The sequence below is a fragment of the Mastigoproctus giganteus genome, chromosome 11, assembly GCF_048544385.1.
Source record: "Mastigoproctus giganteus isolate SK-2022 chromosome 11, ASM4854438v1, whole genome shotgun sequence".
Classification (NCBI taxonomy): domain Eukaryota; kingdom Metazoa; phylum Arthropoda; class Arachnida; order Uropygi; family Thelyphonidae; genus Mastigoproctus; species Mastigoproctus giganteus.
Genome location: NC_143585.1, coordinates 134026578 through 134040345, shown reverse-complemented (window position 1 = coordinate 134040345; position 13768 = coordinate 134026578). Strand labels below are relative to the sequence as shown.

Below are 13768 nucleotides of genomic sequence, written 5' to 3'. Positions count from 1 at the left end.
AAGAGCCTGACCTTGGCCAGGCAAAGTGCACATTGATAAGGGCAGCATAATAATGCCCAATATATTGTAAATAATGTTCAAAGCACGATGTCTTTATGAATGTGTTGTAAAAAAAGTCAAGAATATCTTTATAATCTGACACTGATTCTATTTTATTGTTGGCTCTGGAGGATGAGCCCGAACTTCGATGTGGGCCCCGTCTCCCCAAGGCTATTTGTCCACCAGCCAATGTAAAACCCCTGGCATTGCTGCTGTGAAGGGTCTATTGTACGTTTGTATACAATAAAGATTACATACACATAAATGTTAAGTTTTGTTCAGTAAATGTTATTGTGTATTGTACTCAATAGCATTTTCGAATATTTTAAGTGTATCATTATTTATTTATTCACTTTAATATTGAAAAGCCCTCTGATCCTTTTCAGGTTGTAAATTTTCTAAAGTGAGCACCACCTAATTCTTTTCGAAACCCTTTTTGTTTAATATTAACTTTCTGAGATACAGATATGATACAACTATTCTAAGATTCAGAACATCAAAGGGGATAATACGTAATTTGGACTCAATCTGCATGTTTTAAGCATTTGTTTCAAAGGTAGAATAAATTTCTACATCACTGGAATACAAATAAAACTCTAAGCTGATAATTCCATCAATTTTCAGGCAGCATATTTGAAAGACTGACATTAAATCCCCCTACCTTTGAAATATAGAAAAGTATCCTTAAATTAAGCAGCATAAGAATTTATTATTTTTTCCTATTAGTTTAACCAAATTTCAGTTAATGCATAAAGTAACAAACGAATCCTGAACTCTAATGCCTTTGAAAGTGCAATGATGATGCAGAAAGAGGTAATGGGAAACGGAGTTCTAAATTTTTTCTAAAATTAACTACGTAAAACGGTTTCACTTGCCTTCTTGTAGAAAGCATTTCTTCCAAAATGAGTCTAAGAAAAGATTTGTACGAAAACTTAGAAAATATACAGAGGGATGATAGCGAGGGTTTACAGTGCATCTAAAAGTACTAGTTAATCTTCCATCAAGTAACCGAATTCCAGTTTGGAGGTAAAACAGATTTATGGTGATGTACCATAAAATAACTATGAAATGAGGAGACAGCGAGAACTTCGGGCAGGTATAAAGGACACTTATAGGGTTGTATAAGAAGTACCAAAAATGTTAAATTACAAGTCGATACATGGTGCTCGCAAATATGGTCACATGACTTCACCAAGTGACCGAGGAGTTGGCTATAGGCGCGCAATGCTAAGGCCAAGGGCGTCCCCATACATGTTCCATCGGATTTCAGTCTGCTAATCGTGCTGGCCACGGCAGTAGTTGGATATGTTCAGTTTCAAGATATTCCTCCACCACTTGAGCTCTTCTATGTGCAGTAGCATTGTCTTGCATGAAAACAAATCTGGGATAACCGCACCCATAAAAATTCGCACATAGGTTTCGAAGATCTGTTCTCGGTACCTCTGCGCAGATACGGTATACTTCTATCAAAACATGAAGAGGGCTGCTGCCATTGATTATTATTCAGCCCCAAAGGAGAAAATCGCCTCCGCTGTAAGTGGATCTTTCTCTAATATTGGAGGGATGGTACCGCATTCCTCGTTATCTCCAGTTGAAAAAACATGCAGAATCGTTTTGTAGGCTAAAATGGGACGCATCAGAGAAGAGAACTGTTCCTCATTTTTCAGGGCTCCAAGTCACATGTTCCTGGCACCAGTTTGGACGAGCTCTGCGGTGGTTTGTGGTTAATGGTATACAAACCACTGGCTTCTTTGCGTAGAGTCCACTTGAATTGAGCCTTCTATAATACAGTCCAGTTGGAAATGTTTCCGCCTGTGGCCGCAGCAACCTCAAGAGACAGTTGATGACAAAACATAGTAGAGTTCCGCTTTGCTGTTAGAGCCAGATAGCAGTCTCTTCTGTTGACCTAGCCCTCGGGCACCCCCTCAGCTAGCTATTCTTGTAATGGTTCCTGTCTCCTGAACCTGCTTCCCTAGTAAAGTGTGTTAGCTGTCTAACGGCACCAGGGGGTTCCCCCATTTCCGCGTTCTATACTTTGCTCATGTGATAGGGAACACTGTGAAGGCCAGGTATTTAAAAATGTATGGGAAGTGGAATGTCATGTATCGTTGCATCTCTGACTATTTAGCTGTTGAGCCCCTAGTGGGACCCCACCGTTGCCACACTTAACCACGGGGAGGCAGGCCAGGCACCCAGTAGATATTATAAGTACTCTGACAGACCATGCCACCTAGTTTCCGAAGATTTCATTGGCAAGGGCCTAAAAAAATGTTTTTAGCATTGGGGTGGCACTAAGGCCAAAAGAAGTTTAGATTTCACGGTAGTTAAATTTGTATTCTGATTTTGGTTTAATTCGAATTAGAAATATTCGCGGTAGGCTTGGTAAGTCAGAGTGGGGAGGGAGATTGAAGCCTGAGGAATCAGGTAGAAATATGGGGATGAGAGGAAAGGTGTCCCCAAGATAATCAGTGGGGGACGGGCTCCAACAAGAGAAAGGGGACAGGGGACTGAAAACCGTCCCCTCCCCCCGCCAGTGAAAGAAGGGATACAAAGTGTGCCAGACTAGTGCGCTGAGCTCAGGACGCCAAAATGGCAACACAGGCAGCAGATCAGCTGCAGTCACTCTCAATGGTGAGATGTCCGGTCTATCTTCAGAGCGTCACGTCCAGTTTAGGGCGTTAAGATCATTAGGTATTCATGGGACAAACGTCCCATCCATGGAGACCGTCATATGCTGTTTGTAGCTCAGGGGTTCCTACACCGTTTTGGAAGTTGAGTCCATGTTGTAGTCACATCCAGGTATCTTTGGTTTCTCATGGAGCATAATGTAGTCCTCTTCGAAATACAACCTCGTTGGTCTAGGATTGGTTTGTTTGGATCTAGTGCTCATACCAATGCTTTCCTCTGTTGTTTTGGCAGATTCAGATGTGATACTGTTTTCGTTCATTTTCAGATTCTCTTTTGTATGATTAATAGGTTTCGCTCAGGGTATGTCATGATGTTATCATTATCCGGGAGATCATTCCCCTAGTTTCAATAGTGGATTGTCTTCCCCTCTTGGAGGGCAGGCCAAATTAGTAAGGTGTGGTTTGGCGCATTTTATATCTGCGATTTATTAAAAGAGAAGCTGTGATCGGTGTCCTCAGGGTTCCGTGGCTTTTAAGGTCGTGGGAGACACTGCCGGTGTTGCACTACATCCGGGGGATGTAAGATGTTAGGTATATTGGTGTCTAACGGCTCCTACGATTTCTCCCATTTCCGCGGGTGCACATTGTATCGAATCAGAGGTTTGAAGGAGTGTTGAGTCATGAGCAGTATACTGTGTTGTGCCCTTTATTGTTCCGGTCTATTAGCCGCCAAGCCCCTTGTGGGACCCGACGTTACCACACCGTACCACGGTGCGGTAACGGAGGCTGACTGGGTGTACCACTGATGCAGAGGCGGATTTAACGGCGGGCGCACCGGGCGCGCGCCCTGGGCCCCGACTTCTGAAGGGCCCACGCAAAACCCCAACTTTATACGCAAACCCCAACAAATTAGTTGAACTAATATGTTCAACTATTAGTTCAAAACTTTGTGATTATTATTATGCTATTATTAATTATATTATACATATATTATATTCAAATTTTATTGTAAATAAAACATTAATAGTACATAATATTTCTTATTTATTTAAAAAAATTATTAACATGTATTTTTATTTTCTCTGTCTCTCTTTTTTTTAAAGGGCCCAATATTTTATTCTGCGCCTGGGGCCTCAACCGACCTTAATCCGCTACTGCACTGATGCTAGAGTACTCTGGCCGCTCCTGCCACCTACTTTTCTGAGATTTCACTGGCTAGGACCTGATTTGAGAATGAGATGATCGCTGTTTCTTGAGCAACGGTTGTAATTTTAACATAGCGTAGGGTTGTTCGCTGATAACTTGTTCTAGGGCCTAATAGGGCGGGCAATAATTTTGATGTATTTAGACTAGTGGGGCATGAAAAAAAAGTTGTGTAAGAGAAAAGTAAGGGGGAGGCAGAAGACTGGATGGTAGGAAACGGAAGGAAGGAGCTAACAAGTCTTGTGTAAGATGGCCCCTGCAGACAGTGTCGCATGCCCAATGCCTCACCAGACGGAAGAGTGGGGTGGCGGGAGGGGACGAAAAACCACCACCCGCGCAAAAAAAAAAAAAAAAAAAAGAAAAGAGAGATACAAGAAAGTGCAGCGTAGGTATGGCCAACAGCTTGGTGGAAATCAGAGTAGAGGCTCCAGCGGCGTGAGTACAGCTATGATGATGGAAGGGTCATGTTCGGGAAGGTCTAGTACAGGTGTCGTCATTGGAACTCCATTCGGTGAGTCTGTATCGCATCCAGACTGGAGGCTGGTCCAGTAGTCCACGATAATGAATAGTGGGGAGGTCAAAACTGGGAGTCCAAGATAGGATGGTCAAGTCCAGGGACCGATGTTAGGTCTCTTCTTGATGAGATGGGGAGAAGTTGATCCAGGAGTCCAGTTGGACGAAGAATTTGTCAAGGTATGTGATGACTCTGCCTTTGATTGCACCGCTTGTGTTGTCCCATCCAAGTGGAGACCAGTCGACTGCTTGAAATGTGAGGGGTCAAGTTTGGTTCTGTACTCTGGATGGTTTGTTGGTCAAGTCTTGTGTAAGTTTGGTCCAAGGCTCAGCGATGCGCAGCAACAACTGGCAGCCATGGTTGTTTTGACCTGTTGATTCGGATATTATGGTGGTGGTGGTAGCGCTATCTGCCTGGTGAATAGGTCCACTGCAAATTGAATTAGGGCTCGGTAAGTTTCTTCGTTCTGTAGGGTGAGGTGTTCTTAGTTTTGGTAGTTGAAGTGCAGTTTCGTTATAGGATCCTCCTTAAGTCTTTGTAGATTTCACAGCTGTGGCAAAGGTGCTCCCATGTCTGACTCTCTCCACAGTGGCAGCGGAGTGGGGTCTGTAATACCAAAGTCATGTAGTTTTTTTTTTTTTTTTTCTGGAAGAAGCCATGTCCAGTGAGGAGGTAGGTAGCATAGAGTGCCGGTAAAAACCAGTCAGGTGTGAAGGGATAAGAGGCTCTGACATCCAGGAGGAATCTTTTGGTGACAGCGCCTTTAGTTGGGGTCTGCCATCTTTCTTGCCAGGTGTCTGTTAGGTGTTCATTAAGTCTCTTCTTTTCAGTGATTTTATTATTTGCTGGGTCAGTGGTGAAACCGGCGTAGGTAACTGCTCATCCTTTGGCCAATTAGTAGAGCAACCCATGACGAACAATCTCCATGTTCACGGGAAGGGATCCAGTGAGGACCTGGACCGTGTGGGTTCTGACAGTGCGACAGGCACGCGAGGACAGGAGGAGAAGAGAGCGCTGGATAGTTCCTAGACGTTATCTGATTACAACTGTATTGGTCTTCTTGTACCAGACTCCAGAGGCATAGGCGATAATCGGGATAAAAACTGCCTTATAGAAGAGAGAGAACGTTTTCTTCTTCAGGCCCCAGTCCTTCCGAGCAACTCTTGAGACTTGGGCAGCATACTTCTTGATCTTAATCCTAAGTTGGTCTAGATGAGGGATGAAGAAAAGAAAAGATTTTTATCTAAGATCAAACCTAGTTATTTAAGCTCTGTTTTTAGTTTGACTGTAACACCGTTGAACTTGATTTCTGGTGGACTTCTCGGATCAAGGGTACCTTTTAGTAGGATCGAATTGGTTTTCTCCGGGGGGAATCTTCAGGTTGTTATGCTCTGCTCAAGCTTGAAGGGTAGAGATGGTCTGGTTGGCAGTCGCTTCCAGTTGGGCTCTTTTATCGACAGAAAAGAGCATGACCAGGTCATCCGCATAAGCCTGGGTCTGTACATTGCTGAGTTTGGTGTTCAAGAAATCTCCAGCACCAAATTCCAGAGGAAAGGCCCCATGAAAGACCCCTGAGGGCATCCTCTGAAGACTGGTCTGGAGACACTGCAGTGGGGAGCGAACACTACAATTCGCCGGTCCTGGAGGTAGGTCTGGATGCATCTATGTAAGTTTTCTGCGGGTGCGGGATTCCAGTACGCTGAGTACTGATAGTGTATAATGAACTCGGACCTGGCTCCTCGAGCTTCGGACGGGGATTAAGCGGCAGCTGCCCAGGTGTTGGCTGCTCCCCGGTAAGAAGATGCCTGCCACACACACACACACACACACACACACACACACACACACACACACACACACACACACACACACCTTCTTTCAGACCGTTTCACAGAGGTTTTGTGCTGTCGCAGGTGATCAAGGTGGAAATGGGCATTTTCCTAGGAGCCACCCTGACTCAAGAACATACAAAAAAAAAAAAGGTCGTGGGAAAATTTTGTCTTGCGAAGAGCTCCTGCGCGAAGTGCGCAAAGACATGATAGAAGTCTTCATTTTGCATCATTTCTCCTGGTTCCTAAGTGGAAAGCGAATTGCTGTCATGAGATTGCGGCGTACATCCTCGTAGAAGGGACATTCATATGTGAGGTGGCCCCACGTTTCCTCCATTCCACAGTCTCGGAGATACCAAAATTAAACAGCTTTCTCCTGAAGGAACCGTGTCCTGTATGGAGGAAGGTGGTATAGAGGCCTGGGTTAAACCACGTTGGTTGTCGTGAGTAGACCCATTGAATGTCCGGGAAGAACTTCTGCGTTATAGCCCATTTGGGGAAATCAGATCACCTAGCCCAGTGATGGGCAAACATTTTTAGGAGTGGGCCAAAAATAAAAAAGAAATTTTGGCGGTCCAATATAATCTATTATAACACGCAATAAAGACTCAAATAGTATATTTATAATAGTAAATTTAGTATATTTATAATAATAATAGTAAAATAGTATATTTTAAAAATTCTTTAATACTAATGCGATAAATGAAGTTGACTGCATTTCTAAAAGTTCCTCATAATCTGGTTCGAACTGGGATGTACTGATTCTGAGAAGTGAAGTTAAATGCTTATCTGTCAGTCTGTTTCTAATACAACTCTTTCGAAGTTTCATTGTGAAAACACCTGTTCACATATATAGGGTGAAGCAAACATAGCACTAACTTTCTGGGCGTGAGATATCAGATTTGGGAAACTTGATTTCGACAAAGACTTGTAGAACTCTAATTTTGGGACATTGAGAAACAACTGTTTGAGGTGATTGTTAGATTGCAATTCAATTAATTCAAGCTGCAAGTCCGGCCTCACTACTTCACAGTCCACATTAAAAGGCATGCTGAAAATATCCAAGTCTTTTTCAATGGCACTGAAGTCTTGAAATCTTCGTTCAAATTCAAGATGAAGTTTTCTCAGACCATCTTCGTAGCTCTTAAGCTTGTCTATATTTACTGGGTCCATTGAATTTAATCTCGGGGAGTGAGACAAGTCGTTCTTAGCTATCTGATTAGCAAACGGAACAAGTTGTAGTTTAAAACCTCTGAGATGACCCCAGATATCGTTGATAAATTGATTTTTTTCCTTGCATTTTGACATTCAACTTGTTCATGTGACAGAGATAATCTGTGAAAAATGCAAAAGTCCGAAACCCATGCTGTATCTTCCACTATTTCACACTCCACAGACCACTGTTTCTCATGGAAGAAAGACACTATCTCGTCTTTCAGCTGTCGAAGACGCGTCCTGCACTCAACCACCTAACTTTCGTGTAATATAGCACATCAGAGTATTCAGATTGTGTGGACTCAAGAAAATCTCAATTGTCTGTGAGTAAGCCCACGAGATCGAATAGTATTTACAAGCTTTACGATTACATCAAGCACAGGTTTCATATTCAAGGCAGATTTACACAGGGCATCTTGATGTACAACGCAATGTAGAAAAACAACATTATTCCCGGGGTATTTTTGATTAAAGATCCCAACAAATCCAGATTTTTTACCTGTCATACTTTGTGCTCCATCGGTCGTAATATTACATATGTTTGTTATGGGTACTTTCAATGTTGAAAGCCCTTCCTGAAATTCATGAAAAATATCAGACCCTGTTGTTGTTCCTTTTAACGACCGCATGCATGCCAATTCCTCAGTAATAGAAAAGTTTTCATCAACACCTCTTATAAATAATACTAGCTGAGCAGTATCATTTATGTCAATGCTTTCATCCATAGTAATGGAGCAGAATTTAAACTGACCAATCTTTGACTCCAACTGTGATGTCCGATTTTTATTTATGGCTTCGACTCTAGAAGTCAGTTTTTCGGGATAAGCTTAGTTTCAAAATCTTTTTTCTTATCAGGACATAAAACATCACAAACTTTCTGAGAAAGCAGATGAGACACAGTGGTTCATACTTTACAACTGTGAAAAAGAACTTCCAGGTCCATTCATCTTTGAAAACACGGCACTCTGAATCAATTTTACGTTTTTTAGTAGACATTTTGGGGTTGAAATATTTTTGGGGTTGAAATATTTTACTAATATCCACAATAAATCAATTTCTATATAAATTATCACAACTATATTTTGCATATACAAAAAATATTCAAATGCCCATCACTGACCTAGCCTATCAGATCTGTTGCAGGTGTGTCACGAGACGTTTCTACTCTGCGCTTGTGGTATTTGCTGGATCGATGGTAAATCGCATGCAGCAGACCGTGTAGCAGCCTACAAAGCACAATTTCCAGGTATGTGGGAAGCGATTACACGAGGACTTGGAGCGCGTGGGTGCTAACTGTACAGCATGCTCTTGAGATGGCCAGGTGGATGGAGCGCTGGATGGGGTCGACTTTTCTCCTGTTTGTAGTGGTGATTGCCTTGTTGTGCCATACACCTGCAGTATAAGAGAGCCGGGATGAAGCCAGCCTTGTAAAAAAGGGACCGAGTCCTTTTCTTTAGGCCACAGTCCCTTCTAGTAACCCTGGAGATCACTGCAGAATAGTTTCTGATTTTGGTTTGGAAGTAACTGAGATGTGGTGTGAAAGACATGTTCCAATCCAGAAGAAGCCCGAGATATTTTAATTCTGTTTTGAGTATTATGGTTGATCCTTGGATGCGAGAGCAACCATAAAACTCAAAACAGGATTTGCGGGAGCCTCCTTATGTCAAGAGAGCCCTTCAGAAGGATTGAGCTTGTTTTTTCTGGTGAGATTTTTTGGCAATTTTCTTGGGTACAGTCAGCAGGGTAGTTATGGCCGATTTGCCGTCGCTTCCATTTGAGCTCCGTTGTCCGCCAGCAGTCATTCCGAAGTTATCGGCGTAGGCCTGTGTTTGAACGTTTTTGAAGTTGAGATTCAAGAATTCATGTAGGACCAGATTCCAGAGGAGGGAGCCTAGGACTGAGCCCTGCGAACCTATTGGATACTCGGAATTTGCATGCCGATTATATCAACTATTTGCCTACAGCGACTCTGTTACAATTAAATATTCATGAAAAATATTTGTTCAGTTAATTTTGTCGGGCAATGTAGTTTAATACTCCAAGGAGGTTTTTCTGTTAATTTTTGTAAATACTGTTACGTTTCTTTTATTTAATAATAATTTAATCATCGATCAAGGTAATGTACCATCAGGTTCAAATATGAACTTAAGCAAGAAACGAAGAGCCAATCAACTTCCTTTCAGATGAGAGGAAACAAACTTTTACTGTAATTTAATGTTTAAATTGTTGACTTATCATAAGAATAATAATCTTATAATAACCTACCGGGTGTCCTCAAAGTCGCTGCGTATTTTAGTGAAACAGTGCGATTTTCAAATAAATTTCATTACGACAAGTATATCTATTCTTTTTTACATAAAACACAAGTATTTTTAGTGCGTTAGAGATGTTATTGTAATTTTTATTAATTTTTTGATGTTTTCTTTTCAGACCCATGATTCATGATGAATCTTCAAGAGCGAATTTTGTTGTAACATCCCGCATCAAAAGAATGAAATTTTGTGAAATTAAGTAAAGATTTTCAAGGAGATTTCATAGTGGTCCATTAAGCTGTTATTTTGGAGATGATGGACAAGTTCTGCATACATTGCTGCTCGATGTGGAAAATCTTCTTCATGCAGGTCATGCAACAGTTGATTGAGGTAGGGCAGTGTCGAACGCAAAATTCTGTGATGTCTTGGATACGTTCAGTCTTCGAGATCCCTCCCTAACTGATAATTTAGAGTCCTCCTCGAACATTTCTCGAATTGATTCAATGCTTTCACATGCTGTCCTTGGACGTCCACATCTCTCCTCACGTACAGACCCAGTTCCTTATTCACCAGTGCACGAATCGCATTGTCTTTGGACTAGGACTATGGTTTTTTCAAATCTTGTAATTACGGAGTATTTAAATAAGTTTATAAACTTTGAAATCGTGTAACCACACCCTCCAGCCATATGTCGTTAATGCGTATCTCGAAAAAGAAATAAACAGATAATTATAATAATTAAAATAATAATAATTTCAAGTCATAAGGAAGACAGACAAACGGCACACGCTGCTCATCTTCAACAAGGAGATCCAACTCACACAGACAGAAGAAACAAAAAAGAAAGATGAGCGAAGAAGGCACTCCATAGCAGACTCTACAACAAAGACCTCCATCAAGACTGCATGAATATGATAGCTTCGACTGCATGACTCATGAGCTGGAGGCTCTTACCTGAGACTGAAAGATTCATACCCGCCATCCAAGACAAGGTAATGAGCACCAGAAACTACAGGAAAAATAAAGCCGAGGACTCCGGAATGACAGAAGACACATGCTGATATTGCCACCTGGTTCCAGAAACAATCCAGCACATCACCACGGGATGCAGGGTGATTAACCGGACGGAGCACACTCATAGACACTACCAGGTCGCCAGGATAATAAATTAGACGTCAGCGCAAAAATACCAGTTGAGAAAAGAAAGTGTACCATATTGCAAATACGAACTCCAGGCCGTACAAGAGACAGCTACTCACAAAGTATACTGGGACCGCGCCACAATAACGGACAAGATGATCCCGCACAACAGACCACATAACCATCATCGACAAGAAGGAAAGGGCTACCTACCTGATCGACATACCCTTACCCAACAACAGCAACCTCCAGAAAACTACGAGGAAAAGATCAAGAAATACACAGACCTAAGCCAGGAAGTCAAAGAAATGTGGCATATGGAACAAATAATGACCATCCTAAACACCGTGTCAACTACAGACATGATGCCAAAGAGCCTCCATAAGAATCTAGCAGCAAAAGGCCTTCCAGAGAATACTTATGTGGAACTTCAGAAAGCCGTGATCCTAAACACCTGCAAGATAAGCAGAGAGTTCCTCAATCAATAGTAGCAACTGGACATAACAACCACCTCACGCACCTAGCACCAGTACACGTCGCGAGATGGAAAAAACCCATTAGGAGAATAAAGAGATATATCTACTCTCAGCCCTTTTAATTTTTCTCATTTGGCTGGGAATAGATTCGCCACCGATGGCATCTGATCTTGATATTTTAATCGGGATCCAACTAGGAAAGTTCCCAAACATAAATATACATAATATGTGTTTTTATAATCTGCCTGGCTATTTTATTACTATAGTTGGAACTATGTCTTATCCTAATGGTGTTTCGAAGAAACGCTGTTCCAGATAAACAGCAAAAGATCTCACAACTGTAGCTAAGAAGTGGTCAGAAGGGAATTTTAACAAAGACTTCCCATGGCTTTCCTTATCTTTATTGTCGATAAGATCGCGATATAATTAATATTCGCATATGTTTTTGTACATCTACCCTTTTTGGATGTTTAAGCTGGACGCTTACCTTAATTAGACTTTCATCACCTTCCAGTTGATAACAGGTTAATATAAAGAATTAAAACTTAGGCAAAGAGAATATGTAGCTTGTTATAAGTAATTTCCTTTAATGCGCAAGAGTTTATTAATGCCAGAAAAACTTTGCTGGCATTTTGGAGATAATCAGGCTATTGAAATTCCTAAAAGAAAACCTTTTAGCTACATATTGCTTGTTTACAACGATATTTTCGTATGATTATCAGCTAATACCTTTTTCAAAAATGACAAGAAAATTCCAGTTTGGATAATCAGTTATTCTCGACTGCTCTGTTACGCTGGCTGGATTTCTATGGCAGCAGCAGCAGGGCGGTCAAGGTTAGTATCATTAGTAATACCATTAAGCAAATTAGGCTTAGCAACGCTTGATGTCGCTGTGTTTACACAAGCAATTTGGTAAATGGAAACTAGAAAAATGGAAGCCTACGATAGTCTTTGATGCTGCTCAGAATATTAAATCAGTCTAAGTGCCCGGCTACTGCCTAGTTTTTATTTTTCAGGCACTGATGAGATTTAAAAGTGTACATCGGTGGAGCAGGTCTTCGCGATACTTCTGGGGAAAGGGGGAGGGCAGAATTTTAATTGTTTTAAAGTAATTAATAGGTGGTAATAAAACGCTTTGCGAGGAAGTAATTCACCACTGCCTCTGAACGTTCTTTCTGCATTAAATCAATATGCAACTCCTACAAATGACCTGTTGTTGAACAGCCTCTATTCTGCCTTAACCTTTCTTATATCCAAATTCGGAGATAATAAAACTAGACTAAACTTTCTGGCAAGGAATCCTTCCAGGCTCTCCGAAAGACGTTGGTAGACAAAATTAAGACAACTAGCAGGCGAAGGATTATCAATCAAGTTATAGGTGTTCTTTAATAAATCTTTGGCGTGAAATTTGCAGGAGCTGCGCAAGTTGCTTTATTGAGAAGGCGATGACCATCCATACAATGAACAGCGAGATTAACTGGAAGGAGAATCTTTGTACTGGGTTCCCTAACTAATCTTACTTCCCTTAACCTCTTTATTCTAAGTACCCAACAACGAGCAGTCCCTAGACAACACAATATTCCAGTTAGGATCTGCAACAACTACATTATAATCTTCTACGCACATTTTAGAAGCCCGAAAAAGATTCGTTAAGTATTATTACAATAGATTGGTAAACACTCCTTGGCCTTGCCTTATTTCCAAGCCGAGAGAAATAAAGTTCAAGACTTTGGCTGGATTTCTCACTCTACATAAGCCGCACACCTCTTCCGCGTAATATTTTGTCTTTAGTTATTTTCTTAGATAAGATTTTCTTCAAAAGAAAGGTTCACTATCCTGATAGATGTTTTATTGAGCATCGTCAGCTCCTTAGAAAGCAGATGGATATCTTCCCCTTACGAAATTGCTCAATAACCCTGTTAAAGCAACACAACGATATAATGTATTCGTGTTAGAAAATAAAGTTATTTCTCCTCAAAAAGTAGAATATATATATATTATTATTAAGAATGAAAATTACATTGAATTTCCATTTTTATGAATAACTTGCCCACAGTTGACCTGTATGGTTGAGTTCGTAGTTTTCTGTGTGTTTTTGTAAAAATATTTTTGGAAGAAGTGAAAGTCGCATCTTTGAAAGGTATGTAGCTGCAATGGATACAAGGTCCTTCGTCTAGAATCATACTGACTCCATCATGGGCCAATCAGGATCTCAAAAAGATGCTGAAAATGGTGCTTAGATGGATTAATTTTTAGTGCTTGCTGGAATATTAAGCAATTATTTTTGCTTGTTGTTGGAAGAAGTAGAATTTAATATTCACATTGCTGAAATAATCCATGAAAGAATTCTCAAAGAACTCATCCGACAAGAATGGAAGTATTCTGACTACCTATCGCCCTCGAAGCAAGCTGTTTAAAGAATTAGGCGCTTTGAGGAAACAGCAAGTCTTTTCGAAAATTGCTTTATACACTT

At 41.0% G+C, this 13768-nt stretch overlaps 2 protein-coding genes across 2 annotated transcripts; both read right to left on the bottom strand.

Annotated features, from left to right (window-relative positions):
• Positions 1-7037: 7037 nt before the first annotated feature.
• On the bottom strand, positions 7038-7520 carry LOC150078445 (general transcription factor II-I repeat domain-containing protein 2-like). Its single transcript, XM_090384566.1, has one exon. It carries the CDS (start codon positions 7518-7520, stop codon positions 7038-7040), a length of 483 nt encoding a protein of 160 aa, XP_090240692.1.
• Positions 7521-7729: 209 nt separating this feature from the next.
• On the bottom strand, positions 7730-8152 carry LOC150078444 (general transcription factor II-I repeat domain-containing protein 2A-like). Its single transcript, XM_090384565.1, has one exon. It carries the CDS (start codon positions 8150-8152, stop codon positions 7730-7732), a length of 423 nt encoding a protein of 140 aa, XP_090240691.1.
• Positions 8153-13768: the final 5616 nt, after the last annotated feature.